Raw genomic sequence first — 26046 nt, forward strand, 5'->3', positions numbered from 1 at the left:
ATTCAAGCTGGGTTAGGGTTAATGTGGTAGGGGTAGTAGTATAGTGTTTTCATGGTAGTGGAGAAGGAGAGGGTGGCGGTGTGGTGGGTGGCTGTTAATTTTTCTGTGTTTTTTTAACCTAACTAAAGTTAATTTTAATGTTATTATTTACTAGTAAGGTTAACGCGGTGGTTTACGGTGGGTAGGTTTAGGCGATTTTGGGTCGTGGGATGCAAATTTGGAGTTGGATGATGGCGGTTGAAGGGGTGGTTTAGAGTGGAGGGAGAGAGGGAGGGGACGGCTTTTTTTTTTTTTATTTTTTTTGGTAGTCATTTCCGATGGCTTGGCCATCGGAAATTTCCGACGGTTTTAGCCATCGGAAATTTCCGATGGAATTTCAGCCATCAGAATCCAAATTTTTCCGATGGCCATAAAAAACCATTGGAAAACAGATTTCCGATGGTTTTTCCATCGGAAAAGTACAAATTTCCGATGAAGGAATTTCTGACAACCTTTTTCCGATGGAAAGCCATCGGAAATCTGTTTTCCGATGTTTTTTGCGCAATTTCCGATGGATTTAAGCCATCGAAAATTGGCTCTTTTCTTGTAGTGCATTTCCATGCCATTATTGTTATAGAGATTATACATACCTAATTCGCTTATTCTTTTTAAGTTGACTTGTTTTGACTTGAAATTTTTTACAAACGTTATTTTGACAAGATATATAAAGATTTATATTCGATAGTTATGATCAAACATAGTCCACAGTCTCCACACCTCCACATGATCATTTTAAAATTAATAGTTATGTATATTTAATAATATTGACGTTTTTTTTTATATTTTAATTAACAATTTAATGAAATAAGGTTATCTACGAGATAAAATTTTTAAATAAGGTCATTTCGTATAATTCATTTTCAAGAGGGCCACCATTTTCGTGTAGCACCATTTAATGAAAAATTGATTCTAACATAGCATACAAAATAAAGACCAAAATCACAATTCATTTATGAATTTTTATTGGGATTTTAGGTAGAAGTTTAGAATACAATAACAATTAACAATGATTTTGGGAATGAGTGTCTAATCTATACCATGAATGAAGAATATTTTATTGATGAACAAATTTAATTTCGTGATTTAAGTATAAGTAAAATTTCAAAAATTAATTAATATTATAAAATTGGTTTTCATAATTTATAGTTATGTATTTGAGTATTTCTAATAAAAAAAATACATGCATTAAAAAAAACATAATAGACATTAAAAATAATTCAAAATGAAAATCAAATTACTGAATACGGGCCAATCAAATTTCACCATATCAGCATATTGTGGTGCTTTTTTTTTTTTTTTTTTTAAAGAAATGACGCTGTAGAATATTTATTACTAAACAGGCCATGCTGACTTCTTATGATTTTTTTTCCACCTAAACTATTTTTAGCACCTCTTTTTACCTAGTTTTCCCCCCTAGATTCCAAGACTAAATAATACTACTTCTTTTAAAAATAATTAGGTAATAATCGGTGTTATTTAATTAGGTGAATTAGGGTAGTAATTAATAACTACTCGTACCATTTTAGGGTAGTAATTCACAAAGCATATCTATCTTTTTGAGGTAGTTTACAAATTTTCCTAATATGCATGTAACTTAATTCGTAGATTAAGCTTGATTATCCGTCAGAATATATAACTGGCATTGAAGGAAGGTTCAGTTCCACCTGTATTGATGCAATAGAAATTATAACAAACAAGCTTAGCCACGAAAAATTAGGATGTTTTGAGTACAACTGGGAGAAGACGCCTTTCAAATTCCAATTTGGCCTGAGAATCAGTTTGTTGGTTTCTATGGCAGCCATGATTCCAATTTTCTTACATAACTTGGAGTCTATTTTCATCCTCTCGTTGCCGCTATCGATCCCATGATGACTGTTCGAGGAGATGATCATCATCGCAGTTTTGGACAGAGAACGTATATATGATTATGAGCTTGAATATGACGATGGTTATTAATCTATCTTAAAGACTAATTAATTCATATGTGAAGTACAAGTAGTATATGACCTATTGGAATGTTTTTGCAATATGTATTATGTGTTATGTTTTGGGTTTGTGACTATGTTATGTATTGCCTAGCAAGAATTGTTATTATTTTATATTAATGTTTGTGACTAGTTAATTAACATATTTCTCAACAGTCTAGAAGTTTCTTCTTGTACCAGAGTTTCTCTTAAATTATCGATCTAATTTATTGTTTGAAGTCTTCGATGTCTTCGTGCAATTAGTATTAGGTGCTACTGGAGTACCAAGTTCATGGTACTCCAACATAAAAAGTGAAATAACATATCTATAAAATAAAATAAAGTAAAAATTGTGAGAGTACATCACTGAAAATAAACCTTAAATAATTAAAATTTCAATTTCATTTTTCTCTCTACTTTCTCTCTCCCTACCTTTTCTCTCTCTAATTTCCCAACTCACCATTTTAGCATCATCAAATCCTTCATTTTTCTCAACAAAACCCTCAAAAGTTCTTTCGATTTTTATTTTAACCACTCAAACAAGTACAAAATTGCTCAATCGAAGTTGACAATCAATTTCTCTACATAAAAAAATGGTTGATATTCATAAATAATATAAACATACGACAATCGTGAACAAGAATGGACAAAACATAGTAAGCAAATTTAAATTTGTTTTTTATTTTAATTTAATCAATTGAAAATGTACTACTAATTTGAGCTAAATATGTCTATTTGATTTGATTCAATCGAATCGATGTTATTTTAGAATTTGCTAAAATGTTGTGTTATTTTATACAAACAATGTGTTATTTTACGCAAAATCTAGTAGTGTTATCTTTATAAGGTGAAACCTTGTGTTATTTTGTTGAAACCTTATATTATTTTACTTAAGATTTTACATCATTTTCCAAAACTCAAGGTTTTATTTAACTTAAAGTCACATGTTAGTTTGCTAAAATTAAACTATGTGTTATTTTATGTAAACCTTGTGTTATTTTTGTTAAAAACTTATTTTATCTAAAACATAATGTTTTTACGCAAACCGCATAAATGTTATTTTGCTAAATACTAATCAAATATTATCAGTTCATAACAATATAATATGCCCCAATTTGATCTTTAGGTTCAAAATTTGTGAATAACAAAAAGTTTTCTACATAATAACGTAGAGTTTTATCATATTGAATAACATACTACACTAAAATAATCAAATTTATTAAAGAAAATTATGCAATAACATTATTATATAGTAAAATAACACGAAATACATCTTTAAATAATATAGTATACCTCTTAAAATAATATGATACGATAAAACCTGGAGTACAAAGAGCATCGTACTCCAGGAGTATAATAGAAATTGTGGTCTTCGTGTTGGAAGCTCAAACTTGTTTGTAAATTAATGCGCCTCACCAAAGACAATGATTGATGGAGAGAAATACATTATTAGTGTGAGGGGGTATTTAGATTCAGCATAAGTATCAATGTTAAGGGTATTTAATGTAGGCTATGCTAATATACACTGTATCTGATATTGTATTTGTGGTTGTTGTAATTGTAATCCTAAAATTTTAGCTATTGAAGTTGTTTTTGTCCCCAGAGATCAAAAGTGTGGTTTTTTCCCTTATTGTACTATTGAGGAGAAATTTCTCATGTAATAATCTTGTGTCGTGTTTTTCTCATTTCATATTTTATTATACTTTTCAATATTCTGTTTATTTAATTGCTTGCTCCGTCCCTAACATAAGATGTTTGTGGTTCTATTCTAAAATTATACTTTTAATTTCACATGTCAATAATAGAATGGAACTAGTTAAGTCAATACGGGTGAACACTCGCGTGATGGATAAAAGAATTACTTGAATAGTCCTTTCATCCTAATATATTATCATTACATAAGGATATTAAACCATTTTAATTAATAGCCTAAACTCTCTTCTAGCTCAAACCTTAATTCGTTTTCTTCTTCTCATAATCGTCACCCGAACCGAATTAATCTGGTTTCCACGCCTCATAATCTTTTTGCAATTCCTATATGGTTGGATTCCCCTTGGAAAAAACTTTCCAATGATATACCAAGGTCCAATTCCAATAAAAAGCGAAAGAGATATGAATAAAATACTAAACTCGTTCAAAACCGACTCCCTAACACTACTTTGATTACATCTTTAAAATTAGAAATGGTATTGATCCGATTCTAATTGGATCATAAGTACTTATGAGCTTTCCAAAGATATATATTTTCCTTGTTTCAAGGTTGGCAATTATAACAAAAAGGAAGACAACAAAAAACTTGAAAAGTGTCACGCTAAATTTGTCGTGGCACCAATTGCGGTGTATTACGCCCATTCTAGCGTGGCAGGCCACAGTGCTTCTTCGTGTGTTGCGGAAAATTTCCAGTCTTTTATTTTTGGATTTTTTAGAAATAACACCACAAAAAAGTCACGATTTTTATTATAACACCACAAAAAAATAACTTTTATTATAACACCACAAAAAAAAATCAAAATTTTGATTTCACCACCACCTAACGGATTCTTGGATGTAATTCGTTAGTGGGGCCCTAGAAGACACGTGTCAAGTATCTATTGGTTTTAATGAATAAATTATTAAAAAAAAGAAAATTTTTAAAAAAACCAAACCTCTAACCCAGCCAGCCCTACTACCGGGACCACCTACCCCAGCCACAGGAAAGTCCTGCCCCCACAAAAACCGATGAATCAGCCCAATAACCACCCTATAACCGCCACAAAACTAACCTCACGACTGCGCAACCTCCCCTTTTCCTTCACCTTTGAAACGGCCAAATCGGCCATGAAAATCGACCATTCTGGGTTTCCATGGTCAATTTCAGTCGTTTGAGGGTAAAGGGTTCCCATGGTTCGTTTTCTTGGTCATTTTTATGGTCGATGTCGGTGGTTTTCGATCGTTGATTTTCGTGGTTTTTGGCCGTTGTTGGTTTTCGTTGGTGGTTGGGGGTGGCGTGTTTCAAGGCTGGGTTAGGTTTTGTTGGAGGTGGTGCATGTGTTTCAAGGCTAGACTAGGCTGGGTTTCGTTGGTGGCATGTTTCTGGCGGTGGTGAAGGTCGGTATGGGATGGGGAGTAGGGTTGTCGGCGGCGAGTGTTAGGGTTGCCGGTGGTAGGGCTGGGGCTGGGTTAGGGTTTAAAAAAAAAATTTCAAAAAAAATGGTTTTTTTATCCACTAAATGAGTGACACATGTACATTGTGGGCCTCATTAAGTATTCCATCCAAATGATCTATTAAATGGTGGTGAAATCAAATTTTTTTGTATTTTTATATGGTGTTATAATAAAAGTTTAAAATTTTGTGGTGTTGTGGTTTTTTTTTTTGTGGTTTTATTTTCTAAAAAAATCCTTATTTTTTATTTTTATTTTATATATCCTTTATCGCTTCTCAATCTTTAAATACCGACCTATTTTTCTGATATTTGAGATCGGACAAGCTAGATTTCGAATGCAACTACGTTTCAAACCTAGACGACCTAGGCTAGTATCATATTAAGGCTAATTTAGTTATTTCCTCTTATTTTTTTATTTTTTATTATTGCACCATAGGGGTTGGGCACAAGAATATTGATAGTCGAAAAGAGGATAAGAGAGAAAGGTATGTAAATATACAAAATTGCCTATGTAATTGTATGCATAAGCTACAAAATCAAGTGTTGAAAAGTGAGTGTACCTAAGGTTTTACAAGTATGAGCACATATAGATATTTCTTTTCCTAAAATGAATATGGTGCAATATTTGTGAAACTTCGTGTAAGACAACTGGTGGTGCAATATTAAAAAAATGGAGGAAGTATTAAATTCATGTTAGTTTGCTTCCTATAGTGATTTGTCACGTTCCTAGTGTTGTATATATATCATTTTTCATTGCTTTATTTAATTTGTTTAATCATAAGTTGCATGTTAATCAAGACCGGTGTTTGAATATCACACTTATTAAGATAATCATGGACAACTGATAGGATTCCATTTTGCCATGATTAAGATTTTAAAAATAAGTTTATTAGCTAAGAATTTTGTAAAATACGGAGTACCTTAGGGCCTGTTCATATTTACTGAACTGAGCTGAACTGAACTGAACTGATTGGAGCTGAACTGAACTGAACTGAACTGATTAGAACTGAACTGAACTGAACTGAACTGAATTGAGCTGAAATGAATATTTTATGTGAGAGGGAAATTAAGAGCTGAGCTGAACTGAATTGAGCTGAGCTGATTGGAACTGAACTGAAATGAACTGAACTGATTAGAGCTGAACTGAAGTGAACTGAACTAAAATTAACTAAATGTGAACAGGCCCTTAATCTTTGAATCTAGTCGGGGTTCAAGAATATTATGGACTTAACAATCTCATAGATTGTGAATGAGGTTTAACCTTTATGGATTAATTAAAAATCGTAGTTTCGTTTGTCACTTTCATGAAATTAAAATATATCCAGAATCATTTACATGTTCTTTAAAAACTTATTGGCGACTCCTTACTTGTCTTTTGTCTCTTTTATTTCAATATCAATTATTCCACATCTTCTTATAATTTCCAAGCATATTCATACGTGCTAAGGTAAGCGCACCAACAATTTGTCACTGAATACAACTGATTTTTGCCAAATAAGCCTGTTTTACTAAATGAATTATTACTTTTTCAATTGCAATTAATACATACAAATATAGAATGATGCCATGTTGTAGGGACTACCAACTTGCCGAGTACGTATACGCTAAAGTTTACAAGTGTAGTGCACACTATACAACATTCACGAGTTTTCGGTCCTTTCTTCCGGTTTTTCTCCCTTCCCCTTCCATACCCTCTTCCTCGTTTCTCTCTTTGGCTTCAAGTCATTGATCTCTTTACGCTGAAAAGAGTATCATTTATTTTGAAATTAGACTTTTTTCTTACTCTTTTTCTTGTTTCAATATTGCCTTTGTCTGTCAATTATAATAAATCCACAAGACATGCATGTAGTTTGCTTTTGTTTGTTATTTGTCTCTCAAGGGTGGAGTTATGTTTTGATGGCCGCTGGAATTGAGGAGAAGAATACTGTGGGCGGTTCTGTCAGGGGGTGCCTCAGTTTCTCATAGTGAGAAACAAACTTTGTAGCTCACATGGCATTTTTTGTAAATAAACCAAGAAATTTATTCAATTGTATGTGAAGCCCACAATGATGAAAAAGTTATTGATTTATTTACGAAAATGCTTCCATGAGAAACAAATTTCGTTTCTCAATACGAGAAACATGGAATTTTCCTTTTGCCAGTCTTAGTTCTATCCATCCTCATTAAGAGAACATAGATAAGATTTACACGTTTTGTCTGCGTCAATGACACGTTTAAGAACATCTTCACCATTAATTCAATATCTTGCATTACCATACATATTTGTATTAGTGGTTATTTGAATCAATTGTACGACAAATTAATTCGTTGGTAAAGATTTATGCGGGAACGAAACAAATATAAATTTTAGACTAAATAAATGAATAAAACAAAAATCTTACTAAGGTAAAACAAATTCATTGTTCCCTAAGACTTTATTGGATGTGTATTTGTTATATACAAGTTTCTTTTTCACTTGACGGATGTCTTTACATTAATAAAGTAATTATTTTAAGTATAAAAGAAAAACTACCGGTTTTAAAAATACAGTTTTAAAGCCGATCTTTACTATATACAGCTAATTCTTAGGTTATAAACTTATTTTACAAAATAAATAAGTTGTAACTCCGTATTTTTTTAAGTTGAAAATAACACTATATAAATAAGACAGAGCCACAGAGGGAGTACCATCTTACAAAGTATGTGCTAAACATTACAAGTGTAGAGCACACTCTCAGGGGTTTGCCAATTCTGCTGGTTTCTCCCCCTTTCCTTCCCTTCTCTCAATTCCATACGCCTTCATTCTTCTTCCTTCCAATTTTTAAACACCACCACCGTCGTCTGCTCCATTCGTCTTTTGTGAACCGATTTGCTTCAATTTCAATTCACGGGTAACAATCAGAATTCTCATCTATCTCATTTTAAGAACTGCATTTTGTTCTTGTTGTATTTTTTCAATTTTTAATTTTTTTGTTATTTTTTTTTTGGTTATTTTTTGTTGTAAAAAAAAAAAAAAAAAAAAAAAAAAAAAAAAAAAAAAAAAAAAACCACGATATTGGCTTTTACCATCTACACTTTTTTTCTTTTTTTACAATTATAAAAAATCTAAAAATTGGTTTTCACCACCAGCCTTTTGAAAATCCGTTTAATGTAATGGTTTAATTTTTAGGTTTTTTTTTTAAATTTTTTAATAATTTTTTTTTTAAATTTTCGTGTCAAACCCACATGGTCTTTAGAAATTTTGGGGTCATTTTAATTTGGCCCTAAATAGTCTGATTCAAGGTCGAGATTGACAAAAAATTATCGAAAGTGTCTCGTTTTTCTTATTTAAAAATACTTCGATTTGTGTGAAACACACAAAACGAGACACATTTGATAATTTTTTTGTCGATTTTGACACCAAATCGAGTTTGTTAGGGATAAAAGATCCCCAAAACCTCATGAAACCATGTTTTTGCCATGAAAATCAAAGAAAATTTGTAATTATATTAGATTTAGAGGTGATCAACATTGGCCCGGCCTGCTAGCCCGGCCCGAAAATAGGACGGATTTGGAAAAGCCTAAAAACAATATGTAGTCAATTACAAAAAAAACCCGAAAATCTCGTTTTGGCCTGAGAAGTCTGCCGCTTTTCTGCAGGTTTCGGCACTAAAATTTTATTAAGGCCTGCCTGACCCGGTTTTTTTTTAATCACCTCTAGTTAGATTTAACGAAAGGTTTTTGACTGCAGGTGCTAAAAAAAATTTCGTTTTTTTTTTTTTCTTTTGTAATATAAAATAATAATAAAAAAAAAGAGTAGGTGGTAAAAGCCAATGTTGGTTTATTTTTTGCGGTATTTTTTTTAATTTTTTTTTTTTTGGTTTTAACAAAATGTACTCTTATAATTTTGCAGGGTTCTGCAATTTGAGCAGAGGAAATGGAATTGTCACAGGATGTATTGATAGAGATAATCTCGCGGTTGCCTGTAAAATCATTGGTTCGCCTTAGTACTGTCTGTAAGTATTGGCTATCCATCATTCGTTCAACTGATTTTGCGACCATTCATTATGCAACTCGTCTGCATCTACTGTCAAAAAATCGTCAAGAATTTGATGCCCTGTTGACAACTTTTTTTCCTGCATGTTCCATTTCAATCCTATCCTATGATACCCTTACCTTGAAAACCGCCTTTATGTTCAGACCTTCTGTTGAAGCTGAACCACCTAGCTTTGGTATTTCCCACCGCGATATCATTACAGATTGCTATGTGTACGGCCCTTGTAACGGCCTCTTCCTGTTACAATTGACCAAAGCCTATGAAAATGTGCTTCTGCTGTTTAACCCTGCTACTAGGGAAGTCTTTTGTCTTCCTGATGTAAAATATTTTCGATTTTTTTATGTTGGTTTTGGGTATGATGATGTAACAAATGATTATAAGGTTGTGTGTTTTAATCGTACTGAGGTGACTGCTACTACCATTGTACTGGTGTACTCTCTTGCTGCTAATTCTTGGAGGCATGTTGATGCCGGGTTTTGCTTTGGGCCTGGTAGGAAGTCTGTTGTTTACGGTACTCCTTCTACCTCTAATGGACGCAAACACCATTGGATTGTTTGTGATTTTGCATATGATTTAGCGAATCTTCTCTCATTTGACATGGTTGATGAGAAGTTCATCGAAACCCCTCTGCCTGATGACACAAAGCACTGTCATGGGTTCTTGGATCAAGGCTCCAACAATGATTACCCTACCCTGTATTATTTAGATGACATGATCCAGCATACAAGAGGTATGCATGTATGGGTCTTGAAGGGGTATGGTCCGACAGGGTACTGGGAGAAGCGCGAGCATATCACCCTGCCTGATGTGGTGAGTTTCAGCCTTCAGATGGTGCTGTGGAAGAACAGGAAGATTGTGTTCAGCAATTACGCCGATTTAGACACAATAACATGGTATGACTTGCTGACAAGAGAAATGAGATCGCTTCATGTTACTGGAGACATGAGTATCCTTGGGTATACAGAGAGTCTGATGTCAATTGCAAACTTTGTTCGCCGATCACCACCAACAGCAGCAGCAATAGCTGCTAGAGAGCGCAGACGACAGGCTGACAACGCGCCAGGAGGATCACAGCAACCACATCAACCACAGGGAGAAGATGAAGAGGTTACATCTAGAGAAACTGTGCTGATTCCAGAAGAAAATGCTGCAAATGATGATACTGAAGATGATAGACTGTCAACTGATAGCGCGTTTGAGTTGCCTGATGGATTACAATATCTAGACCCGGAAGCTGATCAGATTGACTATCGGAATGATGAAAGGTTTAGTCTGCACAGAAGATTGGAGTGGCTTAGACTCGCCGAGCTGCCTTATTGCCTTCATGAAGTCAATCAGCCAATACCTCCCAATGCTTGCAGGTTCTAGGTTCGGATTTTAATTCGGATATCAGCATCTATCTATCCTTTAATTTGTGTTTTAATTTCTGTTTTATGTTAGCAGCAGAAGACTGCAGACTTGTTTAATTTGGTGTTTTTTTTTCTTTTATGTTTGTTGTACTATTTGGAATTTGAAATGTACTTTTAAGTACAATCTATCTTTTCTGCAATTTCAGTTGGTAATTGTTAAATATGTTATTGTTTAAACAGTTTTTTCTAGCAGAGGATTTCATGTTTTTATTGCAGGTCTAATTTATAAATCGGACCAACCATACATCTTGTTTCTAGCAATCGCGACACACTATTGTGTGATTCATGTGATTGCTTAGATGATTTGGTTTTTCTTTTTTTGGTCTGCATACAACTCTATAAAGTCTGTCCAATCTCTTGCTGTTGTCAAACAAGTTGATTACATATCAAGTTAGGAATGTCATTAGCATCTACGCAATCTCGATCTTAATTAGCTTAAAGGGTGATTGTTGAAGGATGATTAAGTTTAATGTGATAGTGCTACCCAATCCAACAACTCATCAGTTAGCATATTCTTGAAATCCATGTTACTTAAGCATAAGGAGCCACCAAGTTTGTAAAATACTAAGTAATGATGTAAATTGAATTCGATATCAAGTCTTATTATCTTGATCATATATACCCTTAACTATAATTTGTCATTAGGCAATCAAGTTAACAACAACTTATTTCTTTTTTTTTTTTTTTTTTTTTTGAAAGATAACAACTTATTTCATTGTAAATTAAGATTACATTAATTCTCATTACTCTCTCCATCCCTTAATATATAGCCACTTTCTAGCATTTATTACTCACATAATTAAGAGAAAGAGACTTATAATTTAGGGACGGAGGGATACTACTAATTATTTATTAATCGATTAAGCATTTGGAATGTGCTATATGGACTAATGAAGCAATTTATGCAAATATCAAAGAATTATTATTTATTTATTTATTTGGATAGCATCAAAGAATTAATTACCACAAGTAACAGACTTTTCAAAAATCCAAAAAAAAAAATTATCAAGAAAATTCAGATAACACTCGCATACAGTCAATTTAAAAAAGAGGGTAATGTTGTCAAAAAGTAAAACCTTTAAATAAAAATAAACTTTAAATTTTGGTGATTACAAGCTTTGTATATGAGACATAAGGAGTACCGGAAGTGGAGTACTAAACTAGAGAGGTTTTTTTATTTTATTTTATTTTATTTTTTTTTTTTTTTTTTTGAGAGAGAGAATTTGTCCTCTAAAACTCTACTTTTTGTTGTTGTTGCTGTTTGTAAATGAATTAATTTCGTTATTATACTAATTGACTATTGGGTATGGTTATAATGATGAAATTAATGCTTGGGTTATAATTCATTATTGGGTTAATTTCCCAATAGTCAATTATAGAGTAATAATGTTGAGAAATTAATGTTGTTGTTATTAATGCTTCTACAGTAAATTTATCTATCTTATTGATACAGTACTCACAATCTAGTCTTTTTCCTGACATTGGTTCACATATTTTGCAAATTAGACTACACATTTTTTTAGAGTTGCATTGAGACTTAATTTCTACAACCAATTGAATGTTGGTGTACGTAATGGCGATTGGGACTACACTTGGTAGGAAGGACCTGTGTTCGATTCCCCACAACAATAATTGGGAAGGGACTGGAACCTGACCACCCAAATCTGATCTCGAATCCAGATTAGCCTAAAGGGTGAACCGGGTAGAACACAAAAAAAAAAAAATTTATACAACATATATAATAGTAAACCTTCTTATTAAGGTAGATTCGCCTTTAAATTTTGACATAAATATGATTTAAAATACATGAAAATATGATTAAAAGAACATAACATGCATGTATATAAAAAAAGAACATTAATCGAGATTACATAAATAATCTTAAATGTAATAACAACGACAATTTAATTAGTTTCACGAAATACGATCCTTTGATACATGATTAATTATGAAATCAGGAGAGCTTTTAAACAATACAACTCATATTGTATTACAACTAACAATCGACTTAGTTTAACTTGATACATTTAAGAGCTTCTAAGTACATATTATATCATAATCAGTTTTATTAGTCTTGGAATTATCCAAAGCCTTCTTCTTAGACACCTCCCAAGTACAACTACATCTTGACTCGTTTGGCAATTGATTCCGGCAAAGAGGACAAGTATCATGACCGCAATCCTTAACCCATCGATCAATACAAGTCTTGTGAAACATATGATGGCATGACACTAATCTTGCAACTCGATTATTTGCACAACAATCCGACTCCTCTTCTTGTCGCGCCACTTCTTGATCATCATCATTCGATCTCTTCCTCTTCTTCCCCGTGATTTTAACCCCTTCGAGACAAATTGCACACCTAAAACCCTCACCCTCCGTAGGCAAACCTTCTTCTTTAACCACCTCCATTGCGCGCCGTGGTTGAGGTTGTTCCTCCCGGTAATCAACCCAAGTGATCAACCTTTCCTTGTTACGTGACATACAATGTCTCTCAATATTGTTCACAATTTCATACACGGCACCAGTCCCGTACAATTCCGAGTTAGCAACCCTACGTCGAAGACTCGAAACCTTCTCGTACATGTCTTGTAGCACTTCATTAGGGTTAGGGTGAAACACAACCGATGTAAGATAATTCGATAAAAAACTTTTGCACGATTCACAATCTACGGGATTATAATTCCCTAGTAACTCTATCTTAGTTTTGACATACGCAGACGAAGTTGTTTCATCTTGTTGTTCGTCACACTTAACCCAACGCTCCCACTCATCATATCGAACGAAAATCTCCATATCTTTACAATTTTTCGGCTTTCGTGTTGTTGCTTGATGATGCTCACAATCGATCACTACGTTGTTGACTCGTACCTTCCCCATTGATAGCAGAATCAAAGTATTTTCACTCTAAAAACCTTTGTATATTTTCACTCACGCACTCTAAAAAACTTGCCTTTAATTTTGTAATTTTTGTTAACAACAAATTTAGAAAAATCAATAATGAACCTAACTACATTACATTATATAGAAATGAGAGTCCATGATTCGTTAGCTTGAGGATCAAGCTACACGGTAATTAAGTCGGTGATTGCAAATTTTATAGATTTTATTGATGAAAACTTTCCTAAACATGAAACTATAAAACCGTTAAGAAATATTGGGGTTTTTGGGAAAGTATTTAAAATTTGTTTGGACTTTTGAGTATCGGCCCAATCTAATTATGTCTATGTATCCATTAAAAAGAGGGTATTTGCTTACATCAAAACCAATTTGATTAATTTTTTTTTAAGGAAAAAAACCAATATGACTTTAAACAACACTAATTAATATTACGGTGTTTCAAAAAAAAAAAAAAAAAAAAAAAAAAAAAAAAAATTAATACTATGGAGTATTATTATAAAACAAGAAGTTGAAATCATACATTTCTTCCATCCCAATCCTGTAATCATTCCCATAATTTTTTTTTAAAAAAATCATACATCTCTTCCACCCAATCCCCTAATCACGCCTATTTAGAAATTAATTACGCCTATTTAGGGCCTATTCACATTTGCTTAATTTCAGTTCAGTTCAGTTCAGCTCCAATCAGTTCAGTTCAGTTCAGTTCGAATCAATTCAGTTCAGTTCAGCTCTTAATTTCCCTCTCACCTAAAATATTCACTTCAGCTCAATTCAGTTCAGTTCAGTTCAGTTCAGTTCAGTTCAGCTCCAATTAGTTCAGTTCAGTTCAGTTCAGTTCAGCTCAGTTCAGTAAATATGAACAGACCCTTAGAAATTATTTTTTTTTTCATCAAAAATAAATTATGAAAACAAATTCAGCGTTTTATCTCAAAGGAAGTTAATTGTTCATAAACCCACCGCTGAAAGTAGTAAATATCTTTCTAATTCCAATTCACTATGCATTCACATTTACAGTTTCGCTTATGTATTATTAAAATTTGTTTTCTGCATTTAAAAGAAGTACTATGTTTGATTTGCAGAAAGGTAATTGTAGACCAAATGACTAATAGTGAGTCAAGTTCAAATAAGCATGTTTCTTCTATTTTATGTATATTGCAAAACAATGAATTAGAAAAATAAATTTGTAGTCCTTATTTAGTTATATTTATATATATTGTATTGTGCAGTACAAGATTTCCTTATAAATTGCCGAACAACATTTATATATTGTAAGTTTGTAACTATTATATATGATAAATTTTTCAAAATTGACTAACTTTTAAGAATATTGTACATTAAAAATGCTAACGTAACAGTATAACACTATTTTTATAATATTGCCTGTTACTATAAGATACGATAGTAATGATGTTTATATATTAAAAAATATATATATATATATATTTACTCATTATGTAATGTTGAGATTCCACATTATTTTATTGATGTTTATGTTTTTAAAATAAAAAATTACAATACAATAAGCAACCGTGCATCACACAGGTTTAAGACTAATTAGTAATTACAAGTATAAAATAGCTTAATCTGTAGACCATAAATTAATTAACACCCCTTATTAATTGGCAATGAATTAGGATTCTCCGCACTTGAACATTTGTAATTACACAACCCCTTATTACACCGCCCCTTATTACACGATCTTTTTAATTATACTTTTTACAAAAATTCCAACAAAAAAGATCTACATAAATCTATGACGGCGCAGAACACAAAACTAATGGCGGCAGAATACAAACCTACAAAAATTTCAACCCAAAAAATAAAATTAAGAAAAACTACAAGGCAGTGTAAATATGTCCGAAAATAAAAAATAAAAAAAAAAAAAAAACAGCAAATTATTCATCTGTTGTATTAATTCAGACCACTAATTAAAACTGAACACAAGCTACTGTATCAACATTTATCATTATTGCTGAACCAAAGACATATGCTAATCTTAAACCAAAATGCAAGAATAAGTACTAAACTGATCGATATACCGTTGTACTCACATTCAAAAAAGTATCAATAGAAACATCAATCAATTACTCAAAAATCAAAGATACATCGATGATAAATCAAACGATTACTCGACAAATTATATCGTCGCAACCATAGAACGAATGATCAAAAACAAATTGTATCTCATGGCCGAGGTTACAAAATTAGATCAAATTTAAAGTACTTTAAATTGATCGATTAAAACTGAGATACTATAGAATACTGTAACACTAAATATCTAATACTACTAGTAACCTTACATAAAACCCTAATCTTGATTAGTCAAATTCGAAGAACAATTAATAATATTATTAATCGAATTAACCCTAGAAGAAACTTGATCACGTAAACCCTCAAGAGAAACCTTCAATTGCTCAAGCTCCGAAAGCCCTAAATTATCAATGGGCTTGTCCCACCAAAACCCGACCTCGCAATTATCACCACGTGGACTACTCCCATTGGTCCATTTCTTCTCAACCTCAATATTACTCAAAACCCTCTTATACTGCTCAGAAGGTACAACACCCGTACCAAAGTAATTATTCTCATTCTCATTACCGCCATTTATTCCCGCCGTATAATTAATGTAGCGATTAACGATCGTGTCGGCATTCGGGTGACCGAACGAGTAGAGCTTCCCAGCGCCGGAGAAAGTGATGACGGCAATCTCGGAACCGGTTAAAGAACATAACTCAGCAGCCTTCTTAAACAACCCGCCTCGCCGCTTCGTAAACGTAACTTGTCTGCTTGTTTTGCTGATGATAGGCTTCCATTCGTTAATCCTCTGCTTTCCTCCGGCTTTTTTCTTCGTCGTGATCGGCTCGATTAAGAAATCTTCGGCAAAATTTAGGGTTTGATCTTCCATTGTTGAAACAAATTTAGGGTTCGATCGATACAATTAATGAAGGTAGTTTATGGCGGTGAATTTTAGAAAGGTGTAATGAGGAGGGAGCGGTGGGTTATGTTGCTGTATTTATAGAAATAAATTGAGGAGAGAGAAAGTGGGGTGAAAAAAAAAGAAAGTTTTTTTTTTTTTTTTTTTTTTTTGACGGCAAACAAAATAAAAAAAAAGAAAAAAAAAAAAGGTTTTGTTATTATTGGAGGGATTGAGGGAGCGTGTGGGTTTGGAAAGATATTCCCTTATACGAACGAGTAAAAAGATTTTTAGTTTAGGGTGTTTCTTGCTTTGCTTTGTGGTTTTGTGTTTTTTCTTCTTTCTGCTTTGTTTTTCTTTTTATTGTGTTATTGGAGTTTCTACCTAATAATAATAATAATAATAATAATAATAATCAGTTAAAGAAACTAACCTATGCATCTCAAAATTAAAGCTAAATACCGTTCTAAATGAATCCAAAAACAGATGTTATACTTCATAATGTTCAATTAATCACAAAATCAATACTCGTACTTTGTATGACATCATAAAATTTACAAAAGTTGGTAAAAGGGAAACAATTAGGTTTAAAAAATAAAAATCAAGTGGTACTCCCTCTGTATTTTATTACTTACACCACCTTTCTATTACGACAGTATTTTATTATTTGCTCCGTTTTTCTTTTCTAAAATTATCATACTTTACCTATCAACTATCATACTTAAACAATTTCAAATTATTTATCCTATCAACGATAGTACTTGGCTTCACTCTTTTACCAACCCTACTGTTGATTAATTTTGAGAATTATAGACTAATTTCAAGTAATAATTAAATTACTTAGGCTATGGTGTTGTAATTTAATTAATAAAGAATATTAAAGCAATTGATCTTGTTTAAGATTGATAAAGAAGAAGAACACGAGCTTCGCTGCCTCTGTACGCCGCCCGATCAGCCGCCCGGTCAGAGTGGTGCTCGCCCGACCGGGCGCGAGGCTGGTGTTTTTCATTCGTCTCCACCGCCCGATCGGGCCACCACCGCCCGACCGGGCGCGAGAGGACGCTGGAATAATTGCTGAAAACCGCCCGATCGGGCGGTGGTCGGCCCGACCGGGCGCGCGTCAGAGAGGAAGTGAAACTGACGGTTTTCAGTCAGTTTTGCTGGGAATTTTTTCGGTTCTTCGTGGCTTTTGGCTGTAACATTGCTCTAATATATATATGTTTTAATAAACATATGTTGGGAGGAAGAAAAATAATCAGAATATATTTTTCTTGAAAACCTTTGCAATCTTATCTTTCATCATCATAATTACACAAGCTTTATACATTGAATTGTAATTATCCTACTTGTAATTACAATTGTTCTTCGTTGTATCTCCTTAGTAAATTTCCGTGTAAACCCGGTTGTAGTATAGGGTCGGAATTATACTTTGGGGAAAGTGATCCCGTTCACGCCTCGAAGTTTTCCGGTTCAATTGTTTGCTATTTTTGTGACCCTTGATCATACACATATTCCCCAACAATCCAAAAGTATAATTACAAAGATGGAAAATGTTAAGGAATTGATGACCAACATTCAAAAGTTGGACAAATTCGAGGGTGTTGATTTTCGAAGATGGCAGAAAAAGATGCATTTCTTCTTGACTACTATTGGGGTGGCTTATGTTCTTGCAACTCCGAAACCCGAGGAGAAGGAGGAGGAAACTTTGGATGATACAAGGAAACGCAACAAGTGGGAAAAGGACAATTATATTTGTTGTGGCCATATTCTCAATGGTATGTCTACTGAACTCTTTGATATTTATCAGTTTAATGATTCTGCTAAGTCTTTATGGGATGAATTAGAGGCTAAGTATATGGCTGAAGATGCTTCTAGCAAGAAATTTCTTGTTAGTAAATTTAACAATTATATGTTTGTTGAAAGTAGGCCAATTATGGAACAGTTTCATGAAGTACAAAGAGTATTAGGAAGTCTTAAACAACATAACATAGTTCTTGATGAGACTTTTGTAGTGTCATCAATAATAGACAAATTGCCCTTTTCTTGGAAAGACTTTAAAAGTGGTTTAAAGCATAGAAAGGATGATGTTAACCTTGAGAGTTTGGCTTCTCACATTCGGATTGAGGAAGAAATCCGGGTGCAAGAGGGTAATAAGGATGGAAATCCTAGTTCTACTACGGTAAATGTAGTGGAGAATGCCAAACAAAATGTAAGAAAAAGGGGTAATGACTCAAACAAAAATAAAGGCAAGAAGCCTAAAGAAAGTGGTGATGGTTCAAAGTCACGTGCTTGTTGGGTTTGTGGAAAACCCGGACACTTCAAGAAAGATTGCACAATCTGGAAGAAGAAAATGAGCAAGAAGAAGGCTCAAGATGGGAATGGCAATGCTAGCCAATCCCAAGACAAACAAGCTAAGGTAAATCTTGTGCACAAATTTCATTTAATTCATTTATGGATTATGTGTGTATGATTTCTGAAATCAATTGTGTACAGGCTGATTGTTCGTGGTATATCGATTCGGGCGCATCGAGGCATGTGTGCAAGGATAGATCATTGTTCAAGACCTTCTTGGAGGTTGATGGTGGAGAAATTCTCTATATGGGCAATGACTCTACAGCTAAGGTGCTTGGCAAAGGACAAGTGGAGCTAGTCTTTAGTTCGGGAAAATCTCTTATTTTAAGAGATGTGTTGTATTCACCCGAACTTAGGAGAAATCTTGTATCCGGTGCGGTCTTGAATCGATTAGGTTTTAAGATGGTGTTTGAGTCAGATAAATTTATTTTGTCTAAAGGAGGTCAATTTGAAGGACTTGGTTATTTGTGTAATGGTATGTTTGAATTAAGTATTTTAAATACTTTGAATGATGTTGTGTATGTTGTTAATGATAATTCTTCTCTATGGCATTTGCGGCTTGGACATGTTAATTATAAAAAATTGTATTTTATGTCAAAGCATGATATGATACCTGTTTTTGATCCAAGAATAGAGAAGTGTAGGACATGCATGTTAACCAAAATCACAAGGAAACCATTTCCTCAAGTTGTTGAGAAAAATAATTCATTGCTTGAATTAGTGCATAGTGACTTGTGTGATTTTCACAACACACCTTCTTTAGGGAATATAAAATATTTGGTAACTTTTATTGATGATTATTTCAAGGTTTTGTTACATTTATTTGTTATTCTCTAAAGATGAATCCCTTGATAAATTTAGAACTTACAAAAGTGAAGTAGAATTGCAAACCAATGAAAAGATTAAAAAGTTAAGAACCGATAAAGGAGGTGAATACTATGATCCAAGTTATTTCCAATCTTTAGGTTTAGTACATGAAACTACCGCGGCATATACACCACAACAAAATGGTGTAGCGGAAAGGAAGAATAGGACACTAGAAGAAATGGTAAATTCTATGTTGTCATATTCAGGTTTAAGTGATGGTTTTTGGGGTGAAGCCGTTTTAACGGCTTGTTATGTGTTAAATCGTGTTCCCATGAAAGGGAAAGATGTAACCCCATATGAGCTATGGTATAAAAGGAAACCAAACTGGAGTCATCTCAAAGTTAGGGGTTTTAGGGCAATTGTAAAAGTGCCGGAACCTAAACGCAAAAAGTTAGGTAAAAGAGGAGTTGAATGCATTTTTATAGGATATGCGGATCATAGCAAATCCTATAGGTTCTATGTAATAGAGCAAAATGACTTTTGGTCGGTACATACCACCATTGAGTCAAGGGATGCATTGTTTGATGAAAATCGTTTTTCATCAATTCCTAGACCAAAGGATATAACTCCAAATACCAATGCTCAAAGTTTTGATCAAGTTGTCATTGATCAAGAAGTGGATGACCAAACTCATTTAGAAGAGGCATCTACATCATCATCACAACCTAGGAGAAGTAAGAGGGCAAGGAAAGAAAAATCTTTTGGCCCGGACTTTCATGTGTACTTAGTTGAAGGATCAAGGGAATCTGTTTCGACAAAATTCCCATAAATTTTTAATGTGGAAGATGATCCTTTAACCTATGATGAGGCTATGAGGTCTCGTGATGCTCCATTTTGGAAGGAAGCTATTAATGATGAGATGGAATCCATCATGGGAAACAATACTTGGGTTTTAGCTAATTTACCACCAAAATGTAAACCAATTGGGTGTAAATGGATCTTCAAGAAGAAATTGAGGATTGATGGAACGGTTGAAAAGTTCAAAGCCCGGTTAGTGGCACAAGGTTTTACGCAAAAACCTGGTATCGATTATTTTGATACATATGCACCCGTTGCTAGAATCTCAACTATAAGGTTATTGATTGCACTTGCGGCAATCCATAATCTTGTGATCCATCAAATGGATGTCAAGACAGCATTCTTGAATAGAGATCTAGAGGAAGAAGTTTACATGCGACAACCGGAAGGGTTTGTTGTGGAAGGTCAAGAAGAAAAAGGTTTGCAAGTTGATTAAATCTTTATATGGGCTAAAGCAAGCACCTAAGCAATGGCATCAAAAGTTTGATGAGGTTGTGTTGTCTAATGGATTTAAGCTGAATAATTCAGACAAGTGTATTTATAGCAAATTTGATGACAACGGTCAAGGTGTCATAATTTGTCTATATGTAGATGACATGTTGATCTTTGGAACGGATTTGTCACAAGTTAAAAAGACAAAGTCATTCCTTAGTTCAAAGTTTTCCATGAAAGACATGGGAGAAGCGGATGTCATCTTGGGCATAAGGATAAAGAGGGAAAAAGGAAAGTTGATCTTGTCACAATCTCATTATATTGAGAAAGTGCTCAAGAAATTCAATGTGAGTGAAGACACTACTTCTCTTTATTCAACACCTATGGATCCTAGCATTAAGTTGATACCTAATGAAGGTTATGCGGTTGCACAACTTGAATATGCTAGAGTAATAGGTTGTTTGATGTATGCCATGACAAGTACAAGACCGGATATTGCTTATGCAGTTGGTCAACTGAGCAGTTACACTAGCAAGCCTAGTATGCTACATTGGCAAGCCGTTCGACGCGTGTTGAAGTACTTGAAGAAAACCAAGGAGTATGGTTTGTCTTTTAGTGGATATCCATCGGTTGTAGAAGGATATTCGGATGCAAGTTGGATCTCTAACAAAGATCATTCCTCCACAAGTGGATGGGTTTTCCGATATGGGGGAGGTGCCATTTCATGGGCTTCTAAGAAGCAAACTTGCATTGCGGACTCCACAATGACATCGGAGTTCATTGCTTTGCATTCGGCTGGTAAAAAAGCCGAATGGTTAAAGGATCTCATGTATGAAATTCCTTTGTTGCCAAAACCGATATCACCAATAGTGATACATTGTGATAACAATGCTACCTTGGCAAGGGCTTATAGCCAAGTTTATAATGGTAAGTCAAGGCACATTGGAGTACGGCATAGTTACATCCAAGGACTAATCAAGGATAGTGTGATGATCACTATTGATTATGTTCGAATGGATCTAAATCTCGCTGACTGTTTTACAAAGGCATTGGCTAGAGATGTTAATAGAAGGATGGCAATCGGTTTGGGATTGGAACCCTAAATAATCACAATTAGGAGAATCTCAACTTAACACCCAATAAGACGTTGGGTCTTAAGTTCAATGAGATTAATTCTCTTAATTGTTGATTGGGAACTTGTTTACTCATCCAAGGTAAAGTTCCGATTTTTCTGTGATGAAAGGAGGTTGTTTTTAACTTAATAGAATTCCTGATAAAAGTGCTTTGTCACAGGAGCATGTTGGAACTCTACCTATATAAGTACGAGGTTTTGCCGCTTCAAGAAGCTATTTAGGGTGTAGCTTTGATGTACTTATGAATAGATAGGGACACATGGCTTATAGTGTCAAGCTAATATGTATTTAAGTATTTAATCTTGTGTGTGTAATATCTTTGAGTTTCCAAATGTGTTGCTTTTGGTTCAAACGTTTTACGATACCAAATCGATACGGATTCTTGAATTGTATATTTCACTAAGTGGGAGTTCAAGTCTATGTACACTTTCATTTATGCATAAGATTGTTTTGTGATGATGATGTTTTGCTTGTCTAGTTTAATTCTCAAAATGGGGGAGGATTGTTGATTAATTTTGAGAATTATAGACTAATTTCAAGTAATAATTAAATTACTTAGGCTATGGTGTTGTAATTTAATTAATAAAGAATATTAAAGCAATTGATCTTGTTTAAGATTGATAAAGAAGAAGAACACGAGCTTCGCTGCCTCTGTACGCCGCCCGATCAGCCGCCCGGTCAGGGTGGTGCTCGCCCGACCAGGGTGGTGCTCGCCCGACCGGGCGCGAGGCTGGTGTTTTTCATTCGTCTCCACCGCCCGACCGGGCGTGAGAGGACGCTGGAATAATTGCTGAAAACCGCCCGATCGGGCGGTGGTCGGCCCAACCGGGCGCGCGTCAGAGAGGAAGTAAAACTGACGGTTTTCAGTCAGTTTTGCTGGGAATTTTTTCGGTTCTTCGTGGCTTTTGGCTGTAACATTGCTCTAATATATATATGTTTTAATAAACATATGTTGGGAGAAAGAAAAATAATCAGAATATATTTTTCTTGAAAACCTTTGCAATCTTATCTTTCATCATCATAATTACACAAGCTTTATACATAGAATTGTAATTATCCTACTTGTAATTACAATTGTTCTTCGTTGTATCTCCTTAGTAAATTTCCGTGTAAACCCGGTTGTAGTATAGGGTCGGAATTATACTTTTGGGAAAGTGATCCCGTTCACGCCTCGAAGTTTTCCGGTTCAATTATTTGCTATTTTTGTGACCCTTGATCATACACATATTCCCCAACACCTACTTCCTTAAGATTTTACTATTTCTACTAAACTCTGCGAATGAAGAAATGGAGCAAGTAATAAAATACTGAAGGAGTACATAATCAAATCTAATAAAAAGTTATCCAAACAACAAATTTTTTGAAGCCAATAGTTGACATTATTAAATCAAACTACAACTCAGTAATGTTGGAAAAATAAGGTAAACATGCATACTTGCAAGACATGCATAATTCCACGATCTATGTTAATCTTTAAAGAGAACACTCCCTCGATCTTTGGTTGGAAAAATTCTCTTAACAAAAATACCCTTACAAAACTATCTAATCTTTCCTTACAGTAACAAATAAAAAATAAAAAATAAAAAAAAAAAATCTAATTCAACATAAATTAAAAGCAAAAAACAAAAATAAAAGACATATTCCGTTATGTTTATTATTTTAGCGCTATGGATAAAGAGATCTTGTTATATACACCCGGGTGTATCGTACACCCATGATTATTTTAATTTATGATTGTTTTTTTTAATTTAATCATCAAACGAAAAGCAAACACTAACCTTTGTTTAGTTGGGTGTGCGGTACACCCGGTGTATATAAGTATATAACAAATTCTAATGGATAAAAGTTGAAAATAAAAAACGTTAAATTCTTATATAGGTAAAGATTAAGATTATTCAAAATTGCAAGTTGGGCCGAAAATTCATTAACACAAAGAGTTAATTCCTCAACCAACCCAATCTAAAAGCCCACCAATTTGTCTATAAATACAACACTAGGGGTTTAAAAATATTCACCCATCCATCATATTCCATCTTTCGTAATAGAAAAACCTAAGCTCTTCTAGGGTTCAAGAATCTAACGAGTTATATTATATGATGAACATGAAAACGTCAAAAGTAATGAACAAAGTTGGACCATACGGCAAAAAGGAAGGGAAAGTATGGGACCTTAAAGGTTGTCGTGCCATTGTTCAATTCATCGTCTCGTACGAACCTCAAAAGATTAACTCACTTCAGTTTCAGTACATTGATGAAGATGACAATGGGAGGTTGAAGTTGTCTGAGGTTTTCGGCAACCCGGAGTTCGTTGGATCTGGATTTTGCGCAGTTCGATCTCTTTCTATAGCCTAATTATTTCTTTTATCATATTCATGACATTTATTTATCTAGAGGAAAACTAACTTGGATTAATTAACCTAAACTAACCCTTCATGAACAAAAATAAATATATATTATACTACCTCCGTTAAATGTTATGTGCAACTTTGGGGTATTATTTGTGAGATATAAAATATTGTAAAGTTGCAAATAACATTTAACGGAGGTAGTAACAAATTTATTTACGAGCTAAGGATTTGTTTGGCTTTGTTGTGATTTTATGTTATTTTGCTTTTCAAAATCATATGAGATATGTCATATAATGAATCAAATATTCATCAAACTTATAAAGATTATGATAATATTGAAAGCTAACAACGAAACAGTGATTTTTTTTTTCAAAAAATCTGAAAAATTAAAACAAAAAAGAATATCAAACAAGCCCCTAGGACTCGATCAAGATTGTTGAAAATTTGTGTCAAAACTCTAAATTCTTAAACCTCTTTACCATTTTTGAAGGCTTATTGAATACTGAGATGGATTTAACTCACTTAAAAAGGGGAAAAAAACATGTATTTTTTTTAGTTTTAAAAAAAAAAAAACGTTAAGAATTTATGTTCAATATAATCATTGGATTTTGTTATGTTCATACAGGTTAAGTTGGACTATCCAAATGAGTACATAACTATGGTACGAGGTTGGTACAGCGATTCGGGCGTAGAAGAGCTAACACTTTCAACAAACAAGATAACCTACTTATTCGGAAAAGCATCAGAATCCGATGATAAGCAATGGTTTTGGTATGATCTAGGAGGGTTCAATCAATTCGGCGGATTTCATGGAACTTGTGACTCTGATCGTATCAACTCCATTGGGGTCTATTTCAAACCAGCTACGGAGTTTGTAGCTCCTTCGACAACGACAACTCCGAAGGCAGAAGAACCATTGGAGAGTGTTTCAAGCCAGCCAATGATTCAATCCTTCTCATACGACTTTGAAACTAAGGCCCATGTCTAGCTAGTTTTGAGACAACTAGTAATTTCAAAGAGTTTTATTGTTCTTATGCTAAACATTTGTGTGATTGTGTTATGGCGCTAAAATTCTGATAGAATAAGATTAAATTTATCCATTTAATCAATTTGACCAATTTTAAGCAAATTAATATAGTCAATTTTTTATTTTTTCTTTTAACCTACAATGTTTTCAAACTTACAAATAAAGTATCAAATGTTTAATTACACAAAAGAAAATATAATGTGAAACAAATAGTTTTGTATTTCAATCGTGACAAAAATAAGGATAAAAATATTTGTGGTACGAGCATCGATATTAATTACCACACTTGCTTCTTTCATTTGCTTCTTAAAGATTTATCACGGAATACTTTTTCAATTGATTAATACATACAAAGATAGGATGATGCCACGTTGCACGGACTACTAGAATACTGAATATACGCTAAAGTAAGTGTAGTGCATACTATACAACATTCACAAGTTTTTTGGTCCTTTCTTTTTCAGTTTCTCTCCCTTCCCTTCCACACCCTCTTAATGGCACGATTATTCCTCGTTTGTTTTGTGTTGGCCGCTGGATTTGAGGAAAAGAGAATTGTGGGCGGTTTTGCCAGTCTCAATATCCATCCTAACGTAACAGTGATAAGACTTACATGTTTTGTTTGCCTTAATGGCACGTTTAATAATACCCTCACCATTCTCTATCTATCTTTCATTACCATATTTGTATTAGTGGTTGTTTGAATTT

General features: G+C 33.6%; 2 protein-coding genes and 1 pseudogene across 2 annotated transcripts; 2 read left to right on the forward strand and 1 right to left on the reverse strand.

Annotated features, from left to right (window-relative positions):
- Window positions 1-15779: 15779 nt before the first annotated feature.
- On the reverse strand, window positions 15780-16376 carry LOC145603931 (agamous-like MADS-box protein AGL62). The gene has a single exon (XM_081659899.1). The coding sequence runs from the start codon at window positions 16374-16376 to the stop codon at window positions 15780-15782; it is 597 nt and encodes a 198-aa protein (XP_081516025.1).
- A 4841-nt stretch (window positions 16377-21217) lies between these two features.
- LOC145603933 (secreted RxLR effector protein 161 pseudogene) lies at window positions 21218-21937 on the forward strand (annotated as a pseudogene).
- Window positions 21938-24087: 2150 nt separating this feature from the next.
- On the forward strand, window positions 24088-25302 carry LOC145603934 (inactive protein RESTRICTED TEV MOVEMENT 1-like). Its single transcript, XM_081659900.1, has 2 exons — window positions 24088-24252; window positions 24940-25302. The coding sequence occupies exons 1-2, from the start codon at window positions 24088-24090 to the stop codon at window positions 25300-25302; spliced, it is 528 nt and encodes a 175-aa protein (XP_081516026.1).
- The last annotated feature ends 744 nt before the right edge of the window (window positions 25303-26046 follow it).

The sequence above is a fragment of the Chenopodium album genome, chromosome 22, assembly GCF_948465745.1.
Source record: "Chenopodium album chromosome 22, dcCheAlbu1.1, whole genome shotgun sequence".
NCBI lineage: Eukaryota > Viridiplantae > Streptophyta > Magnoliopsida > Caryophyllales > Amaranthaceae > Chenopodium > Chenopodium album.